The sequence below is a fragment of the Alexandromys fortis genome, unplaced genomic scaffold (genome assembly GCF_014885135.2).
Source record: "Alexandromys fortis isolate MF-2015 unplaced genomic scaffold, M_Fortis_MF-2015_v1.1 scaffold_40, whole genome shotgun sequence".
Classification (NCBI taxonomy): domain Eukaryota; kingdom Metazoa; phylum Chordata; class Mammalia; order Rodentia; family Cricetidae; genus Alexandromys; species Alexandromys fortis.
The window spans coordinates 1,840,056-1,861,721 of NW_026067966.1; the positions used below are offsets into that span (position 1 = coordinate 1,840,056).

General features: G+C 44.8%; 1 protein-coding gene across 6 annotated transcripts in view; it reads left to right on the forward strand.

Moving 5' to 3' along the window:
• Fbxo36 (F-box protein 36) overlaps nt 1-21,666 on the forward strand; it is a 66,194-nt gene that overhangs the window by 26,503 nt on the left and 18,025 nt on the right. For 3 of the 6 annotated variants that reach the window (XM_050154307.1, XM_050154309.1, XM_050154311.1), the window contains exon 2: nt 14,082-14,190. In XM_050154307.1, coding sequence (XP_050010264.1) covers nt 14,082-14,190 — 109 coding nt within the window. The other 3 variants (XM_050154312.1, XM_050154308.1, XM_050154310.1) reach the window with 3 other exon arrangements.

Sequence of the window (21,666 nt, forward strand, 5' to 3'; positions counted from 1 at the left end):
TATATGCTGCCCTGCCATAGGCCAAGCAGCTTTATTAATTAGTCAATAAAAACAACATGCCAGGCAGTGGTAGTGCACGCCTTTAATCGCAGCACTCAGGAGGCAGAAGCAGGCAGAACTCTGTGAGTTCAAGGCCAGCCTGGTCTACAAGAACTAGTTCCAGGACAGACTCCAAAGCTACAGAGAAACCCTGCCTCAATAAATAAGTAAAATAAAAGCAACACATATATAGAAGGACATCCCACATCAGTGTTAGACCTGCCACTGGAGAAAGGCACACAGCTCCTCACCACATCCATAATTGCCTGAGTTCTTAGAAGCCTCCAGTTAAGCAAGCCTGGGATTTGTGGCGTCTATAACGGAATTAATTTCAGAGTGAACCTGAAATGAAGCAACATTGAATTTACGGAGGAGGGAGGGGACCAAGACCAAGGGAGTGGGCAGGACATGTGTGAGCCTTTCTAAGGAAGGCCTTTAAGTGTGTTTACAATGGGGATATATATTCTTTGGCTTTCTGAATTATACTTCTAAAGCTTGCTAAGGACTCCTTCTCTCTAGCATTGTCTAAAGAATGTAATTTATAACAAAGTTAAAAGCTGAAGAAATTTTCTCAGTAAACAGGCTGTAAAGAGGATTTATGAAGGGTGCTATTTAGGTTTAGGGGAAAGAGGAGAGTGCTAGAACCCTAAGGTTATGTATCATTTTAGCCGAAGTAAATGCACCCTAATTATCATCTGTGACTCCTTGATTGAGGTGTCTCCAGAAACAGCACCATCTGAGCCATTACGAGAGGAATGTATTTATTACCTTTGAGGCTGGCTTTTGGGAAACCTAGATTGTCTCTGTGGCCTTGGGGCCCTCTCAGTGGAGTCTGAAGACTCGGGCCTTTCTCTGCAGTAAAGACTGACCAGCTTTCCTGGCCCAGACTTTTCTCCCCATATTGCTGCAATTCCCCCATGGTTTTATCCTACCACAGATACAATTAGAATCATTTGCTGGGCATGGTGTTAATCCCAGCACTCAAGGATCTGAGACAAGAAAACCTGAGTTCAAGACCAATCTGTTCTTCATTCACATCTATGTCCTGACCAGTGTGGGCTACAGTACATAGTGAAAGTCTGTTGAAAATGGTATTATTAAAGGTGTGTGCCTCCCCACCTGCCTAAGGATTTTCTTAAGCGCCTCTGCGCTTGCCTGATTGTCTGTTTACCACACGTCTGTGGTGCCTGCAGAAGCCAGAAGAGGATCTTGGCTCCCTCAGAACTGGAGTTACAGGGTGTGTGAGCAGCCTAATCTAACACAAGAGCAGCAGATGCTTTCAAACTCTGAGCAGTTTCTCCTGCCTGATTTAAAAAAAAAAAAAAACAAGATTGATACTTGGTTACTGTTTCGATTTGGGTTAAGAGAGAAAGCCATACAGTAAAAACTGGGATGGATTCGTGGCCTGATTAGTTAGTGGCACAGGACAGGAATTCTCTCTATTCCGCGTAGAGGGTGAGGCCTTCTCAGATGTTAGGGAAAACACAGGTAACCACAACAGCCCCTGCCAAACTGTGCAGTAACCAGCCTTTACTTGAAACCCACACTGCCTGAGCCAGGAAAAACAGAACAATAGAAAAACCCAAGTTCCTGATGACAGCCTTCACCTACAGATGCTTCCGGGGTGAGGCTCCATGTCAGCGTGGAGGGGCTACGAACGCATTCTCATAGATCATATGAAAATAAAATAGAAGCCAGGCAGTGGTGGCGCACGCCTTTAATCCCAGCACTCGGTAGGCAGAGGCAGGCAGATCTCTGGGAGTTCGAGGCCAGCCTGGTCTACAAGAGCTAGTTCCAGGACGGGCACCAAAGCTACAGAGAAACCCTGTCTCAAAAAAATAAATAAATAAAATAAAATAAAATGGAAAAAAAAGCGTTGTGTCTATGGAGTTCAGAGAACAACTTTTATAAGTGGGTTCTCCCTTTCCACCATGGGTTCTGGAATCAGAGAGTGCTGGTCCCCTCACTAGCTTTTTCCCACTGAGCCACTGTGCCATACGTCCTAAACAAGGTTTTGTGTCCTTTTTTTTTTTTTTTTGCTTTTTTGGGACAGGGTTTCTCTGTGGTTTTGGACCCTGTCCTGGAACTAGCTCTTGTAGACCAGGCTTGGTCTCGAACTCACAGAGATCCGCCTGCCTCTGCCTCCCAAGTGCTGGGATTAAAGGCGTGCGCCACCACCGCCCGGCCCTTTTTTTTTTTTTTTTTTTGAAACTGGGTTTCCCGTATTTTAGGCTAGCCTTGAACTCACTACATAACTGAAGGTACTTCCGGTCTTCCTGCCTATGCCACGCCAGTGCCAGAATGGAAGAGGTATGTGCCGCCATACCTTATTTGAGACAGGGTCTTGCTGTGTAGTCCTGGAACTTCCAGACTTTTTATATGAAGCCAGATGGGAAATATCTTGAGTTTGTGGATCACATACAGTTTGTGTTATATATTCTTCTTTGTTTTGTTGTCACAGTTTTCCTCTCTGCCCCACTCCCCTGAAAGATTTCTCTGTGTAGCCCAGGCCTCAAACTCACAGGGATCTGCCTGCCTCTGCCTCCTGAATGCTGGGATTAAAGGGCTGCATCACCACCACCCAGTTTCAGTTTTCCCTTGTTTAAATCTTTAGAAACCTGGGGCTGGGGGATGGTTCATTGGAGAAAGTGTTTGCCAAACAAGCATAAAGATCTGAGTTCGAATCCCCAGGAACAAAATAAAGGGACACAGTAACATATATCTGTAATCCCAGTGCCTTTTGTTTTGTTGTGTTTTATTTATCTTTTTGTTTTTGTTTTTTTGAGATGGGGTTTCCCTGTGTAATCCTGAATGACCTGCACCTGGAATTCGCTTTGTAGCCCAGACTGGCCTCGAATTCACAGAGATCCCCCTTCCTCTGCCTCCCAATCTCTGGGATTAAAGGCCTGTGCCACCACCTGGATAATCCCAACGCTCTAAAGTGAGATGCAAGGGAATCCTTGGAAGTTTGCAGGCAAACATCTAAAAGCATCAACAACCTCTTCTTTGGTGATGGGGGATCTATATTAAATATACATATATGTTCTATTGGCTGGAGTTTTCCAATTCCTCCAAACCCCATAGAAGGGGACTAGAAGGAAAGAACTGTTGATTTCTAGTTTAAATATTAGGGTAGCACATCCAGGTAGACGTATTCATAAGCCAAGAGATCTGGGCTGAAGATAGGAACTGTGAGTCATAGGCACACAGGGGCCAAGGAAGGAGCTTGGGGGCAGCTAGCAAAATGCAGAAAAATGGGGGAAGAGTCACAACTAGAACTCAGGGAGCCTTATCCCTCTCCATGACCAGAGTGAGGGTCAAAGTCCGAGCAGGTTGGCCGAGAATGTGAGAAGAAAGCCAGTTTGGGTGTAGTGACTTAAAAGCTGTGAGCGATTTCTGCGCAGAACTCTCCAAGAGCAAACCAGCCTGAGCTTGAAAAAGAGCTCCCGACCCCTGCCTTCAGTCCAGGACTGGGAGGGGCCAAATGTTCCCAGCAGGAGCAGAGCAGGCAAACACAAGCGCTGCTCTGCAGGCAAAATAATATCTGAGGTGGGACCCAGGCAGGGTGAACCAGAAGGGACTGGGAAATCTGAGCCCCAGGCAAAGAGTTAATTTTTCTTCTCTGCTGGGGACGGGACCCAGGACCACTCCTATGCTAGCCAAGCACTCTGTCACTAGGCTACGCTAGGCTACACTGGGCTACCTAAGGATTCTTTTAGCAGCTAGGAGCATAGACTGAGAATGGGGCAGCAACCTTTGTAGCTAGATATGATTGTGTAATCCTGTAAACTCATCACTTGGGGAGGTTGAGGCAGGAGGATCGACAGCCTGGGCTTGAGAGTGGATTAGAGAGGAATTTAGGAGTGGCATGGGTTCTTTTGCTGTTTGTTTGTTTGTTTGTTTTGAGATGGGGTTTCTCTGTGTAACAGCCCAAGCTGCCCTGGAACTAGCTCTGTAGACCAGGCTGGCTTTGAACTCACAGAGATCCACCTGCCTCTGCCTCCCGAATGCTGGGATTAAAGGTGTGTGCCACCACCGCCTGGCATAGCCTCGGTTCTTTCTAACTGGCTGGATGAAGGATAAAGATGAAGAGTCTTCCAGATTTCTTCTGCCCCTGAAGACTGGGATTACACTATCACTGAAACAAAGAACTCTAAATGCTGAGGGTGTAGCTTAATTGCTAGAGTGCATGCCTAGCATACACAAAGTCCTGGGTTTGATCCCTGGCATGGTAAAACAACATGGTGGCACACACTCACTACACACTTGTAATCCAGCACTGGGGAGGCAGAGGTTCAGGAGTTCAAGGCCAGCCTTCACCTTGTAGTGAGATATTGAGTTCAAGACCTACCTAGGATACAAGAGACCACGTCTAACTCTTTTGTCCCTACCCTCCAGAAAGAAACCAAGCAATACATTCTTTAGGGAATTTTATTTATCTAATTTTTTATTTTCTTATTTGAAAAAGACATTCATTATAAGGCCCTAATTGGCTTGGCCTCTAATACATAGAGATCTGCCTGTGTCTGCCTCCCAAGTGTGATTAAAGTGGTGTGTCACCATGCAAGGCAGGACAGGGGGACTTAATCACTTTGTGCTCTGCTTGTATCCCTGGAACCCAAAACTGTATGGCACTGATTAAAACTCACTAATTTGGTTTTTCATTTTTGTCTCTTTGGGGCAGGGTCTTGTGTTGTGGAATATTATGTTTACTAGGCAAAGATGTACTGCATTTGTTTATGCTGTGGAATATGACTTTAACTATGTGAAGATGTGTTACATTGGTTTATGCTGCATTTTTTAAGATAAAGATGTGTTGCTGTTTCACCTTGTCTGCTGAAGGCACCTGATTCATCTAATAAAAAGCTGAATAGTCAATAGCTAGGTAGGAGACAGATAGGTGGGGCTGGCGGGCATTGAGAATAAGTAGAAGAAATCTAGGTTTGAGAGAGAAGAAAGACGAAAGAATGAAGGCGAAAGAGAGGGACGTGCTTGGATCAGAAACTAGACCACCACCAGACAGACGCTGGAGGAAGCAGGAAAGTAAGGCAAACAGAAGAAAGATAAAAAGCCCTGAGGCAAAAGGTAGATAAAGAGAAACAGAGTTAAAGGAGCTAGCCAGAACTGTGTCTAAGCTAGGTTGAACATTCTTTTTTTTTTTTTTTTTTAAAGATTTAGTTATTTATTATGTATACCGTATTCTGCCTGCGTGTATGCCTGAAGGCCAGAAGAGGGCACCAGATTTCATTACAGATGGTTGTGAGCCACCATGTGGTTGCTGGGAATTGAACTCAGGATCTTTGGAAGAGCCGGCAGTGCTCTTAACCGCTGAGCCATCTCTCCAGCCCCCCATAGGTTGAACATTCTTAACTAATAAGTCTCCATGTCATGATCTGGAGCTGGTTGGTAGCCCAGAAAAAGAAAGCCTGCTACAGTCTTGCCTTGTAGCTAGGGCTGTCCTGGAACTTATGATGATCCAGTTTTAGCCTCTGGAGTGTTGGGAATACAGGCATGCTCCAATACCCCCTCCTAACCTCTGAATTATCATACATACTTTCTGTGGTTCTGGAAATTCAGCCCAGGGTTTAACTCATGCTAGGCAAGTACTTGCCCACTGGGCTAACCTCTACTCCTGCTTTGAATTTTTTTTTTTAACTTTAAGTTATCCAGGCTGGTCTTGAATTTAGAATCTGACTGCCTCAGCCTCCTTAGTAACTATAATCATCTTCTACCAGTGATACCAGATCTGGTCAATGAACTACTGGTTTTCCATTAAATTACTGAAGAGATCATTGTTCATATAACTAGTAAGCAAGTGTCCGTGAAGATGTGTGGAGCCAGATGTATAGTACAATGGTCCAATACTGTTGAGAATAAGAGGAATTCAAGATAATGTCTTTCAGGTTACACTGAAAAACCCAGCCGAGAAATATACTGGGCAGTAGCCAACAGGGGGAAATTTTATATCTACTGGCCTCAGGAGAAATGAATTCTTTCATGCAGTTTCAGAGCTGCCAAGAGCAACCTCGGGAAACTGACAAGAGCAGAGGGGCCAAGAACTTGCACTAAAATATAGTCTGAAAACCCCAGGGAGGGCTGAATGAGTTGACGTTAGTTAGAGAACCGAGTCCTCAGGCAAAGCCTCCGTCATCAGATCAACAGATCCCCAGTGCAGGCTTGCTGGAGAAGGCCTCAGGAAAGGAGGAGGAGGGGAAGATCATGGGAGCTCACCTGGGATTCCAGCTGGTCCTCCCAGCGATTTGTGTGCAATCCTGCACTAACTGCACAAGGCCTAGGGGAGAGGCTCTCTTGGGAGCCTCTTGCATATAGGCTTGGTAAGGTTAACAGAAGGAGACCCATTACAGGGAAGAGAGGAGCCACCACTCCTTTAGGTGTAGACTTTCCATCTTTGAGGTCACCCGTACTACTGGGAGCAGTTCCTCACTCGTGTTCTATAAGGAAGTCCAATAAACTCACTAGTTGCCCAGGATGAATTTTGTTAAAATCCTGCTGCTGCTGAAAGTTTGAAAGTCAATCAAAGTCAAAGTTCACTCGAAGGGGACAATTTTATCAGAGTTTAAAAGCAAATCCCCAAGGATGGCAGTCTGTGTATTTCAGCTGCTGCCCAGAGAAGGAGACCAGAGAAGAGAAGGGGGTTGGGGGAATGGGAAAGCCTTCACCACGTAACCGCACATGGAGGGGAGGGGAGCTTTAAGAAAGAGTACCGAGGCCCAGAAAGTATCAGGAGAAAACACCCAGAGGCTTTGGCCAGCATCAACGAGAAAAAAGAGCTAGGCAGTAGGCCCAGCAAGCTGACGGTAGAGGCAGGAGAATCTCTTTGAATTCAAGGCCAGCCTGGTCTACCAAATGAGTTCCAGAACAACCAAAGTTAGAGAAACCCTGTCTCGAAAACAAAAGCAAAAAAGAGAACTCCTTTGTGAGCCCAGACTCAAAAGCTGAACAAATACAGTCTGACCTTACTGAAGGAGGAGGGTCTATATGTTACTTTCATTGGTTAATAAAGAAACTGCCTTGGCCCTGGTAGGACAGAAAATTAGGTAGGCAGAGTAGACAGAACAGAATGCTGGGAGAAAACAGCAGATTCAAGCAGTAGCCATAGCTCTCCTCTCCGAGATGTATGCAGGTTAAGAATATTCCCGGTAAGACACCACTTCCTGGTGCTACACTCATTAGAAATGGGTTAATCAAGATGTGAGAGTTAGCCAGTAAGAGGCTAGAGCTAATGGGCCAAGCAGTGTTTAAAAGAGTACAGTTTCTGTGTAATTATTTTGGGTAAAGCTAGCCAGGTGGCGGGACGCAGCCCACCACTCCTAACTACACCTTACTATGCCTTGTGAGGGCTGCAATAAGCAGGGTTAGAATTCTGGGAAAGAAAAGTGCATTATCTCAAGAGGCTGCCTATCTCTTTAGCTTGGCTTACAGTGAGCCCTTTCCCTATGGGTGGTCCCTCGGACACGCCCTACTTTATTAACTCTTAAGGTAAGTCTCCATCTAGAGGTTGATTCCCTTCTTTACTCTATCATTCCCCTGCCTAAGGGTCCTTTAGGAGACATAATGAAGTTGAGTAGCTATAACCCATTTCCACAGTGAAAATCAACAGGTTTGGTTTTAAAGCCATTCACAGAGGGAATCTAAGTTTCCACCTCGAAGCTACACCCGGAGAAACCAGAACTCCCTTCTGGGATTCCTGGATAAGACAATCAAGGATGTTTCTGGAACTGTGTGTAGCCTTTGAGGTACCTGTCCTAAGTAGCTTTTCTTTTTTTTTTTTTTTTTTTTTTTTTTTTTTTTTTTTTTTNTTTTGGCTTTACTGTCTTTTAAGACGCTGTCTCCGGACCTCTGGATCAGTCAGCCTGGATCAAGTGATTCATGAGTTTCTTTCTATTTAGAAAACTTTTTTTTTTTTTCCAGAAAAGGGATTCAGTCCATATCAATATTGAACAGAGGACAAAGTTCACATATACCCTCCACCCCCACCCTACCTCCCCCCCCCCCCCCCCCCCCCCCCCCCCCGCCCTAAGTAGCTTTTCTACTTGCTGTTCCAATCAACTGGGACCCTAGAAGGAGGGGGTAGCCATTGCTCAAACCCCCAAAGGAAATTTCAAAGCATTCAGTAGAGATTCAGTAGAGGGAGGAGGAATGTGAGCAGGTGAGGTGACAGCAAGGACTAGGAACAAGGAATGTTCCAGAATACAGGATTTACCAATGTTTACACAGTTCTAATTTAGCCTGAACAGAAAGCCCATGGAATTTTTGGTCAGCGGAACCCCAGACTGGAACCTTATAGATATTGAAAAAAGGCATGGACAAATCTGACTTTGTAGACACGGATGTAACCTGGGAGTGAATCATTTGTTGTCTTGAGTTTTGTTTATTTTAGACAGGGTCACTTTGTACCTTTAGCTCACGTGGGACTCACAGAGACCTACCTGCGTTTCGCTGGGATTAAAGGTGTGTGCCACCACCTCAGCTATAAATTATTTCAATGCTGTGCCTAATGAGAAAGTGTGTGTGTGTGTATGCATTCCATCATTTTAAATTGTATATTTAAAATGTTTTTTGGGTTTCTATCATAATGGGACTGTTGGTCAGATAAAAAACACTTAGTTCTTGTTATGCTGTAGTGAGGACTGAACCCACAACCTTGTACTTGCTAGGCAAGCAACCTTCCACCAAGCTACATCTCCAGTTCCTTTCTATATTTTTCTTTTTGAGATGGTCTCACTAAGATGCCTAGTCACATCATGAAATTGCAATATAAATTAAAAAAAATAAGGACATGGCAGCTCCTAGCTCTGGTGGAGGAGAAGGTTTAATGTAGATGATATGAGGGGAGAACTGAACCAGGCCATGAGAGGAGAGGGGGAGGGAGAGAGAGGGGGGAGGCAGGAGCAAAGAGAATCCATGAGACCAAAAGGCAAAGAGAGGAACCACAGACCAAAAGAGATCAAGGAGCAGAAGCAAAGCCAGCCAGGGCCAAGAGGGCAAGAGGCCAAGAGACCTCGGAGCCAAAACAGCTGCGGTTGTATAGGGATCTGAGAAGTGGGGGAAGGGAAGGGCAGCTCTGGGGCTGGAGAGGTTCAGAGTGGGGGCTGGGGTGAGACGTGCTGAGGCGCCAGGACTCAGCAACAGGCCTAGGTGCTGCCGAGAGAGACTGGCTACCTGCTGCAGTTTTGAATTCTTAAATAAGCACCTCGGGTCCCTTATGCCAGAGATAAGGAAAATTACTCCTTTTATCAAGTAGGGACTATCTTAAGTCCCTGAGGGAATGCTGCTCTTGTCTAAATGCTGGACCCTGGAAAAGGAATTTCTTGTGACCTAACACAGTCAGTCCTCCTTCAGTCTCCATAGGAGCCTGGATTTTACACATGGTCTGCCAGGCCCAGGTATCATTTAGGCTTCCCTTTGGACTCGCCCTTTCCTGCCAATATCTGCTCTGGTCTCTCAAGCCTGCTGTAGGGATGCCTCAGGGGAGTTTCTTCACCCAAACTGTGGGTAAAGGAGCGGGTCTTCAGAATATCTACCACAGACAATAAATTGGCCCCGAAGCTCCTGGGAGCCTCCCTAGGCTCTGGACCATCAAACTTGGAGAAGATGCTGCTGAGAGAAAGGGAGCTTTTCTCCTAGGTCCTGGGGGAGAAGTTCTCTGGGATTCCTTTTCAGCTAGTTTGTGAGGGAAGCTAAGTCAATAGCCTCTTCAGGAGACCCACAGTCTAAGAGCCCAGTGGACTTTGCCTTGTTCCTGGAATTGGGGTCAGAGCCAAAGCTGGACATTAACTAAGTTAACCAGTTGTAGTGAAAAGCAAACACTGAAGAAAAAAAAAAAAAAAGAAAAAAAAAGACCCAGTATCACTTCCTCACCCCCATACCCCTAGTTTGTCTTCAAGGTTCTAAAAGAGTTTCAGGTTTAAGCAGAGGGCAAGAGGTGTGCACAACTATGTCTGTTCCAGTGTCTCCTACGAGGTCTTCTGACATCATTTCCCCCTTTGACAGGTTTCTTCTTTGGCTGTCACCAGGTCCTCAGCCAATTCCTCCTTCCACCAAGAGATTGCTGGCAATTTCCAGTTTCTCAAGATCCATTGTTTCGACAGGTGCTGGTGGCCATACCTTTAATTCCAGCACTCGGGTGGTAGAGGCAGGTGGATCTCCATGACAGCTAGGATCTCTACACAGTAAAAGCCTGTCTCAGAAAAACTAAAAAAAAAAAAAAGTCTTTGTGTGTGTATGTGTGTGTGGTGACTGGAGAGTTGGCTCACCAGTTAAGAGCACTTGTTATCAGAGGAATCGAGTTGAGTTCCCAGCACCCATTTCAGTCCCTTCTCAACAATCTGTAGATCCAACTCTCTCCTCTGGCTTCCACAGGAACTGGCAAGTGAGTATGCCTTCTCATATATAGATATAATTACTAATCAATTTTAAAACTTAAGAAGAAAAACAACTTTCTGCCATGAGAGTTGTACCACTACCACATAGTGTGTGTGGTCAAAGGATAACTAGATGCCTTTACTTACTGAGCCATCTTTAGCCCAGCTGGCTTTCTCCACCCCCAGAGAGAAAAGGGAATATTATTAATTAATCATGACACTTGAGTGATGGCCAAGAGTTTTAACAGACTTCCATACTAAAATAAAAGTGGCTGAAGTGATGGAGTCTTTGAATTATTTTGTTTGTCTTTTGTTTTCCAAGACAGGTTTTCTCTGTGTAACAGCACTGCATGTCCTGGAACTCACTCTGTAGACCAGGCTGGTTTCAAACTCACAGAGATCTGTCTGCCTCTGTCTCACAAGTGCTAAAACTTTGTTTTTTAAAAAATAAATAAATAAATAAATATACTGGCAGGGCAGGACATAATGCCTCACATCTATAATCCAACATTCTGGAGGCAAAGGCAGATGAATCTTTCTGAATTCTAGGCTAGCCTGGTCTACAAAAGGAGAGTTTCAGGTCATCCAGGGCTACACATTGGGCTTCTGTCTTAAAAAAATACATACAATTAGACCCATTTATAATTTTTTTTTTTTTTTTGTTTTTTCGAGACAGGATTTCTCTGTGGTTTTGGAGCCTGTCCTGGAACTAGCTCTTGTAGACCAGGCTGGTCTCGAACTCACAGAGATCCGCCTGCCTCTGCCTCCCAAGTGCTGGGATTAAAGGCATGCGCCACCACCGCCCAGCCCCATTTATAATTTTTAAAAATTATTCTTATTTTATGTGCATTGATGTTTGGCCTGCATGTATGTCTGTGTGAGGGTGTCAGATCTTAGAGTTACAGACAGCTGTGAGATGCTGTGTGGGTGTCTGGAGCTGAACCCAGGTCCTCTGAAAGAGCAGTCAGTGCTCTTAAGCACTGAACCATCTCTCCAGCCCCTATCTATCTATCTATCTATCTATCTATCTATCTATCTATCTATCCACACATATATATATACATATATATTTTAATTTAAGATTTAAGCTGGGCGTGGTGGCACATGCCTTTAATCCTAGCACCTGGGAGGCAAAGGCAAGCAGATCTCTGTAAGTTCAAGGCCAGCCTGATCTACAGAGCAAGTTCCAGGGTGGCTAAGACTACACTGAGAAACCCTGTCTCAAAAAACCAAACCAAACCAAAAAACAAACAAACAATAAAACCAACCCAAAACATTCATTCATTCATTCATTCATTGTGTGTGTGTGTTTTGTGTGAATGTATGCCGTGTATGTTCGGGTGCCTGAGGCTAGAAGAGGGCATAGGGTCTCCTGGGAGATCCTGGATCTTCAAGAGTTACAGGCAACTGTTAGCCTCCCCTGTGGATTCTGGGTGTAGGGCCATATTATACAGGCCCATATTCCTACATTGTATGGCAGCCAGACTTTCAGGCCACAGTTTGCACCTGCCACACAGAAGGTGCTCACCTAGCCTTTGAGACAAACTGATGCCATCCTAAACAAAGGGTCAGGATATGCTAATATCGCTCTGCTCCTTCTTTATAATTGGGGAGAGGCTGCCTGGGAAAGAGTTGCTAATTCTGTCTAAGTGACAGAGCAGACATAGATGTGGGTGTGACCTAAAGCACCGGCGACCTAGGAAACAGAACGCTAATGCACTTCCCCCTCAGTTTACGGTTTGGTATAAAAGCTGTTTGGAGAATAAACACGGGTGATTTTCAGGATGTGAACTCAGGATTTCATGAGGGATCCCTGAAAACTTCTTCCTGATAAAGTCGTGTGAGTTGTGTCTTTATTCCCACGTCTCCCTTCTGGTCAGAGATATAATTTATGGTACGGGACACTGGGAAGGATATTCAGGTCCTCTGGAAGAGAAGAAAGCACTCCTCAGCTCCAAGCTCTCTCCAGCTCTTCCGGGTAATATTTAACTAAGCAGGTTTAAGCAACTTTGAGAACTCCTTGGTAAAATGTTAGGCTCTGAGGTGTTTGGCGGTTTGTGTGTGTGTGTTTTATTTTGTATAAGTTAGAGACAGTATTTAACTCTGTAGCCTAAGCAGGGATTCCTCCTGCCTTAGCCTCTCAAGTGCAGGGATAAACCACCATTCCAACAGCATTTGAAAACTTGAGGCTTCTTTCTCTTGGAGAAGTTTTTTTTTTTTTTTTTTTTTTTTTTTTGTCTGCCAATTCTCTACCTCTTTGGCTATCCCAGTATGTCTATACATTTATTTTAATGTATGAATTGACAAGAATTTGGCACTTTGAAAAAAAAAACAAAACAAAACAGACAAATATTTATTGGCATTGCATTTGCATTAATTTGGGAAGGAACAATTTTCTTTTAATCAAACTGTAACTCTAGTTCCAGGAATTGAACTCCTTGTTCTTGCCTCTGCAGGCCTCGAGCATGCAAGTTGTGCACAGACAAACAGGCAGCCAAGGCACTCATACACATAAATTTAAAAGTAACAAAAGCAAAAAAAAAAAAATAAAATCTTGAAAAGGTAATGAGGCACACAGTCTGTAGCCCTTTAAATATCCTGGTACTCCACAGCGCATCATCAACTTACAGAACTGCCAGGCATCCCTTCAGCACTAAAATGACAACCAGATGGGGTTTCTGTCAGGCACAAACCTATAGAGATGAAGAGAATTAAAAGTAACAAAAGGATCACGTTTTTTGGTTGGTTGGTTGGTTGGTTGGTTGGTTGGTTGGTTGGTTGGTTGGTTGTTTTTTTCAAGCCAGAAAGTAGTTCATAGTGGAGCTTAGTCCGGAAACCCTGACAAAAGTTCAGTTTAGAGCTGGGGAGAGCCAGAGGCCAGGGGAGGTGGGGAGGAATTGACTGTGATGGCAGTACTCTGTAGTCCTGGTGTTCTGCCTGCGTGTACGGCTGTGCACCATGTGCACACAGTGTCCAAGGAGGCCAGAGAAGGGCGTTGGGCCCCCTAGGACTGGGTTAACAGCTGCATGGGTGTTGGGAATGACAGCTCTTGGCCACCGATCTATCTTTCCAGCCTCGGTGCCCTGGCAGACCTGGTAGAATCTTTTTTTTCTCCCCTCGAGACAGGGCTTCTTTGTGTGACTTTGGCTGTTCTGGAACTCCCTCTGTAGACCAGGCTGGCCTCAAACTCACAGAGACCCACCTGCCTGTTTCCAGTGTGTAGGAATTAAAGGCGTGCATTGCCTGGCTTCCGACCTAATAGATCTTAAAATCCCTTACAACACTGATTTTGTAACGCTAATCTCTAAGGAAAATGTTCACCAATGCCCAGATATTACTTCACAGTGTAAAGTTGTTGCTGATATTGGGAGCATAGTCCAACGTGCATATTACGGGCACCTTTCAACACCCTAAGTTTAAGGTAGGCATAGTAGACCATGCCTGCCGGCACTTGGTAGACAGAGATGGAGAATCAAGCATTCAAGGTTAGTCTTGGTTACTTAGTGAGTTCTAGGTTGATCTGGGCTACATGAGACCTTGTCTCAAATAAAATAAAATTAAAATAAATACACAAACAACAAACAAAAACCCTAAACTTAACATAGCTGACAGGGTTAGCGTCATTTTTAACTGCTACCAACTCCTGTTTAATCACAGATGATCTTTAGATGGTGGAAGATTTCTCTGAGAAGCGAGTTTCGGGCAGCAAAACCTGGAGAGATAAAGGAAACCCATGAAGACTTCCTAGACAACTCTAATCTTCAAGGTGAGGCAATCACACCCCAGCATATGCGGCAGCGATGGATCACAGGCTTCATACTTATGTAATTATGTTCTTAGAAATAATAGGCTGGGGGGCTGGAGAGATGGCTCAGTGGTTAAGAGCGTTGCCTGCTCTTCCAAAGGTCCTGAGTTCAATTCCCGGCAACCACATGATGGCTCACAACCATCTGTAATGAGGTCTGGTGCCCTCTTCTGGCCTGCAGATATACACACAGTACACATATTGTACACATAATAAATAAATATTAAAAAAAAAAGAAAAAAAGAAAGAAATAATAGGCTGTGTTGTGCTGGTGCAAGCCTTTGATCCCAGCACTTTGGAGGCAGAGGCAGGTGGATGTCTGAATTTGAGGCTTGCTAACCTGGTCTACAGAGAGAGTTCCAGGACAGAGAAAACTATTACACAGAGAAACCCTGTCTTGAAAAACCAAACCAAATCAAAACAAAACAAAACCAAAAAAAAGAAAGAAAGAAAGGAAGGAAGAAAGAAAGAAAGAAAGAAAGAAAGAAAGAAAGAAAGAAAGAAAGAAAGAAAGAAAGGCGATGGCATAGTGGTTAAGCCTATACTGTGCTTTTGCAGAGAACAGGAATTCAATTACCAGCGCCTCTGGGAGGAGGGGTTTATAACTCCAGCTCCTGGCATCTAGTGACCTCTTCTGGCGTCTGTGAGCAACTGCACAACCCACACCCACATAAAAAAAAAAAAAAGGTTTGTTTGTTTGCTTGATTTTTGTTTTTTTCTAGATAGGGTTTCTTGTAGTCTTGGTTGTCCTGGTCCTGGAACTCACTCTGTTGTAGACCAGGCTGGCCTTTAACTCACAGAGATCCAACAACTTCTGTCTTCCAAGTACTGGGATCAAAAGCTTGTATCATCATGGCCCAGCTAAAACAAGTCTTTCAAAATCTCTTTAGAATCAAAAAACTAAATTTGAGATAGTGTCTTCTGCATCTTCGCATTGTGTCATTTTCTGGGGAGATGTGAACAGATGTCTGCTTGCCCCAGATAGGATAACAATAACAGACGTGATTCCACCCAAGTACGGCGAGAACACTGGGGTTAGTCACAGGCATCTGGGTGACTCAAAGGCAGCTGTGTCACTGAAAAGACCAGCCCTGAGTGGCTGATGACTCAGATGGCTGCGTCCGCACACACGTCGCAGGCAACCTGGTAGTCACTGCTGTTCATCTCTACCCTCCGGTCTTGGAGAACCATGCAGCAGGAGAGAAAGAGGCCACACATCGCAGGTCTGGGGGAGGGAGGATCATTCGGCCAGCTGGAGCCTCCGTGCTGCCACTAGCCAGCTGTTGTAACTACAGTGACAGCTCAGCCCCTTTGTGAGTCACTTTCCTTGTTCGGACTGGAGATAATCACGGCCACTTTATTCAGTCATCCTGAGCCTTCTGTGACGTTATATGTAATCAGCTCTTAATTATCGTTTGCTGTATTGTTAAGCAGACAGCGTTCCACTGGACTTACTTTTCCGTCTCCTCTTGGTCATCTCCCTAAGGCCCCCGACATGATTTTCTCATGCAGAGATCCCGGCAGAGGTTCTGAGCATGTCACTCTTGCTGCCTGGACCTCTCAGCGGTACTTAGCAAACAGGTGGTATTTCCTGTCATTTGACCTCAGTCTTAGTTTTTGTCCCTCACTGGCTTCTTAGGCTTCAAATCAAGACGACTAGAAGTTCAAATCTGTGCCTTGCTCCTGTCTGTTTATGGTTATGCCCTGGGGATCTGGTTCAGACTCTAACTTTCAATGCCATCTATAGGGCTCAGTAGTGAGGAGCATCTCCTATTCTTGCAGGGGACCCAATTCCTGCTTCTGGCACCGTGGGCAGACACATATGTATAGACACACGCGCGCACACACACACACACACACACAAACCTCCTACTGGGTTGCCTCATCCAGCCTTGATGTGATGGTATATCCCCCCCCCCCCGCCCCCAAGACAGCGTTTCTCTGTAGCTTTGGCGCTACACACACACACACACACACAACTATAATTTAAAAAATCTTCTAATCTCACCTTCCATGAGATCGTAGGTGGGAGGGGGTAACCTCAAGCCACAAATTCTGATGTTACTCTTTATGTCTCTTCCTATCAGTGTTGGGCCCTTCCCAATCACAATAATCCGGGCAGTGGCAGGCAGGTTCCAAGAAAACCAGTGCCCTTAACCTCTGTCTGAGCCATCTCTCCAGCTCCTTCTAGCTCTTTTAAGCCCTTAGATGACACAGTGACACAGTCCCAATCACAACCTCAACCTCAGGAGACCCTGTTTCAAAAATGAACACAAAAGGCCTATTTTTTCTGGGATGTCTCCACTGGCTCGCCCATTATTCAGTCTGCTGACACTGCCTTCTTAGCGAATGTTTCCTTGAACCACTAGACAGAAAATCACAGCCTTTCTCCAGAATGTTGTGTCTCCCATATACTCATTGTCAAATGAGACACCATGCAGCATTCAGCTGTTTGTTTCTTCTCTATTTTATTGTGGTAGGAACTTGGCTTGTTGATGGGTCCTTGGTGCCACTTAGAACAATGACTGGTACACAGCTCGGTAAATAAATTATCATATGAATTATTTAAGAAAGTTCTTCCTTCCTTCCTTCCTTCCTTCCTTCCTTTCTTCTTCTTCTTCTTTTTTTTTTTTTTTTTTTTGGCAGGGTCTCTGTATGTAGTCTTGGCTGTCCTAAAACTAGCTATGTAGATCAGGTTGGTTTTGAACTCATAGAGATCTACCTGCTGCTGGCTCCTAAGCGTTTGGATTAAAGATGTTCAAGAACATGCTTGATCTTATTTATATGTGTGTGTCTGCATATGGGTTTGTGTAAGTACAAGTAAAAGCTCCACCAAAGACCAGACTAGGCCTTCTGATCCCCAGTGCTAGGGTGAAATATTGTGGAATAAATTAAGAGACCACTGGTCTCCACCAATCAACTAGTAATATCTTGAGATAGCTTTTGAGGTATGTAGCAGAATTTCCTTCCCTCTTTACCACCTTTCTGCTCCCCACTTGCCCGATGTTCCCACCAGTGTATTTGATCACCAGTTGTGGTGGCGCACCCTGGTAGGATTTGCTGAAGGATGCAGAGGCAGGAGGCAGGAGGATCATGAGTTCGAGGTCAGCCTGGACTACGCATTTAAAAAAAAGAAAATGCCTAGATCTATGACTCCCTATGTCCTGTTACTCTAAAAGCTTAATGAAAATGTTATGTTAGGAGCTGGAGAGATGGCTCAGAGGTTAAGAGCACTGGCTGCTTTTCCAGAGGTCCTGAGTTCAATTCCCAGCAACCACATGGTGGCTCACAAATATATATAATGACATCTGGTGCCATCTTTAGGTATGCAGGTGTACATACAGGCAGAACACTTTATTATTTACATAATAAATACATCTTTTTGTTCTTTGTTTGTTTGTTTTTTGAGACAGTGTTTGCCTGTGTAGCTTTGGAATCTATCATGGAACTTGCTCTGTAGAACAGGCTGGCCTCAAACTCACAGAAATCTGCCTGCCTCTGCCTCCTGATTGCTGGAATTAAAGGTGTGTGCCACCACCGCCTGGCTAATAAATCTTAAAAAAAGATAGAAAGAAAGAAAGGAAAGAAAGAGGAAGAAAAAGGGAAGAAAAGAAAAAGAAAATGTTATGTTAGAACACGGAATTTGGAGCATCCAAATCTGTCTTCCTTCAATGTGTTCACTCCTTTTTGGCTCCAGAATAAACTCTGACCTCCTTTGAGGTTGGAGTTGTGGTTTCACAAGAACAGGGTTACTGAAAGGAGCCTCAGTGGCTCTGTCCCTGTACCTGAGAAGAACTGAGCAAGACGTGTGTTGCTGGAGAATCACGGTTCCTCTTGGCAGGCCTAGTTCTCTCTCTCTCTCTCTCTCTCTCTCTCTCTCTCTCTCTCTCTCTCTCTCTCTTTTTAAATATTTATTTATTATGTATACAATATTCTGCCTACACATATCCCTGCAGGCCAGAAGAGGGCACCAGACCTCATTACAGATAGTTGTGAGCCACCGTGTGGTTACTGGGAATTGAATTCAGGACCTTTGGAAGAGCAAGCAATGCTCTTAACCGCTGAGCCATCTCTCCACCCAGGCAGACCTAGTCTTATTGATGAAAGAATTTTAAAAGATGGACTCTGAAGGAAACTCAAGGACCATTTTATTAGGGTTTGGGAGGAAAATCACAGGGCAGAAGAGCTGTATATCCTGGCAATGGACAGGAGGAAGGAGATGGAGAAACCAGGGTTTGAGTTAGGGTTCAATAGAGCAGGTAGCTGGGGCTGAGGTGAGGTCTCTGCTGTTAAGAGCACCGGCTTCTCTTTCAGAGAACTTGGTTTTGATTCCCAGCACCTTGAGGCTGTTCATAACCCAGTGTAACTCCAGTTCCAGAGCACCGAATGCCCTCTTCTGGTCTCTGTGGGCACTGCCCGCACCTGGTGCAGAGACATACATAAAAAATAAAAACGAAAGAGAGCATGCGTGGCGGCACACACCTTTAATTCCAGAGAGGCAGAGACAGGCAGATCTTTGTAGCATGGGCTACAAATCGAGTTCCCAAACAGCCAGAGGTTCAGAGAGAAATCCTGTCTCCAGAAACAGAGGTGGGGGGCTGCTAACACCTGTAAAACTGAAGGTGGGAATGAGAAGGACCATTGTCACGGCAAACATACTTAGTATCCGAAGAAGAGAAAGAAAAAAAAAAAAGAAAAAAAGTATGCTTCTCAGTTAGAACTCAGAAATAAGGGAGTGGACGATAGTATGTAATGTTCTAATCATTGGGATGGGACAGATTAGGACTAAGATTCTATCCTTATGACCAGGAGGAAATGGCTTTTCCTTCATGGGCCTCAACATATTTCTGAGATATCTCATGGTAAGTGTTAGGTGGGGTAAAAAATAGTCATGAGGGAGGGGTCCAGTAATCTGGCCTCCATCCCTCTTGGTGCTTGTTTAGATGTCTAAATTTGGGCATATGGCTGCCAGAGTCCAGGCTGTGACCCTAAAATCTCCAGTTCCACAAAGAGAAATTCTTCAAGCTATTATTAGTGATCTATATCCAAACAGGTGTTTCCAGGCTTTTGACCTTTAAAAAAATACTTATTCATGTTTGTGGGTGTGCTTGATTGAATGTGTGTGCACTCATGCCAGGATGCACATGTGGAGGTCAGAGCCGGTTCTCACTTTCTATGGTGTAGATCCTGAGCTAGAAGTCAGGTTGTCAGCTGTGGTCTTGAGTCCCTTTACCCTCTGAGCCATCCTGCACACTCTTCTTGTTCTCTTATTAAAAGGGTTGACATAAGGGCTCACACAGGTTTGCAAACAAGGAAACTTGATTTAAAGGCAAAAGAAGAGGCTGGGGGATGGCACAGCAGTTACGAGTGCTTCTGCTCTGCCAGAGGACTGAGTTTGCCGTCCAGCACCCATAGGGGGTGGTTTACAACCACCTTTAACTTCGGCTCCATCGGATTCTACACACTATTGTGGCATCTGTAGACATCCCATCCTGGGCATGTATGTACACACGTGTGTGCACTCGTGCGCATAACACACACACACACACCACACACACTCCAAAGCAATAGTAAAGATCAGAAACACAGGGCTGAAGAAATAGTACAGCACCCACAAGGTGGCCCACAGCCATCCTTAAGTCCAATTTCGGGGGGCCTGCTGCTTTCTGGATTTTGTGGGCACCAGACAAGCACGTGGCACACATGTATGTGGTGTGCATGTAAACACTCATACACATAAAAAGAAGTCAGAAGCCTACTGTCAAGATTGACACTGGAGGCACGCAAGAGCCCGGATTATTGTTTGTGTCTCCTCTTATGGGGTTCAAAAGAAAGAAGAGTATGGTTAATAGTGGATGGTTCACTGTTTTGACAGATTAGGTCATGTAATCACGTATCTGCTGAGAATGTTCCTTCCCATAATGCCGCTGATTTGAATGATATGCATTTTATAATTTTAATTTTGCATAGGCAAGCATAAGATGGTAAATTATGAATTCTCCCTGAAAGTTTATCTGAGGACACACATTTGCCTTATGGGTCAGGCACCCAGAACCAGCTCATGGGACCAGCATGCATTGGGCATACTGTTGAGCACAGACTGTCCAAGTATGCTGGTTGTCAAAGGAGGAGACTATTCCATTGTTCAGAGAGGAGTACATGCAGCCAGGTGTAGGCGGGGCCTGAGGATGTCAGGTGCCTTGTTTGGAGGGAGCAGTGTGTGTGTCTGGTATGTGCAAGTGAAGGAGTGTGTTATTAGAATAGAAGAGGGTAGAATGGTGGCACACACCTTTAATCCCTTGGAAGGCCAAGGCAGACAAACTTCTGTGAGTTCCAGGCCAACCTGGAACATAGCAAGTTCTAGGACAGCCAGGGCTCTGTAGAGAGACCCTGTCACAAAATTATCCAAAGCAAAACACATTTCCATTCTTTGGTTATTCAAAGAGCTCAGGAGTGAGAGGGATCTTTTCTATTTTCCTAAATAAAAATTTAAAAATGTTTATTATACTTTGTGTGTGTGTGTGTGTGCCTGCAGCACACATACCACAGTAACTGCACAAGTCCTAAGGTCAGAAGACAGTTGGAAGGAACTGGCTCCCTCTTTTCATCATGTGGGTCCCAGGAACTGAACTCAGCCGTTGCCTTATCTGCTTCACCATCTTGCCAGTGTTGGATCCAAAGCCCCCTTACCCCCAGTCATAATCCGAATGGCTTGTCCACCCCTCGCTCCCTTGAGCTGCCTCACTACCCTTGCTATTTTCTGCTGTCTCCCTTGTGCTCTCTCATCTCCCACACTAAACTCCATCTCCTGCCATCTCCACTGCGGCTTTCCTAGCCCTGGCTGTGTCCAGTCTGCTGCTTCGCTCAGCCCTGGAGTCCGCCAGACGCCTCTGGATCTTTTCTCTTTTAACCACAATAAAAACCCTTCCAAGAAAGGATCTGGAAGGGCTGCAAGGGTCAGTGAACTTAGTCTGGCGGTGGTGGAGCACGCCTTTAATCCCAGCACTCGGGAGGCAGAGGCAGGTGGATCTCTGTGAGTTCAAGGCCAGCCTGGTCTACAAGAGCTAGTTCCAGGACAGGAACCAAAAAGCTACAGAGAAACCTGTCTCGAAAATTCAAAAAATAAAAATAAATAAATAAATAAATAAAAAACCCTTCCCCCTAATGGGGTGGTCATGTCTGCAGTTTCTTTTTTATTTATTTATTTTTTGATACAGGGTTTCTGTGCCCCCTTGAATACAACTGGCCCATCATTTTTGCTTCTACAGTGAATTTATGTTTATGTCAAGCATTCCATTAGTCTATTGTCTGTGAGATAAAATTTCCTTTGCAAGTAACTAAAATGTCTAAGAATACAAGGCAGCGAGCTCTGGGCATGTGTCTCATGCCTTGAATCCCAGTGCTAGAAAGGCAGAAGCAAATAGATCTCAGTGAGTT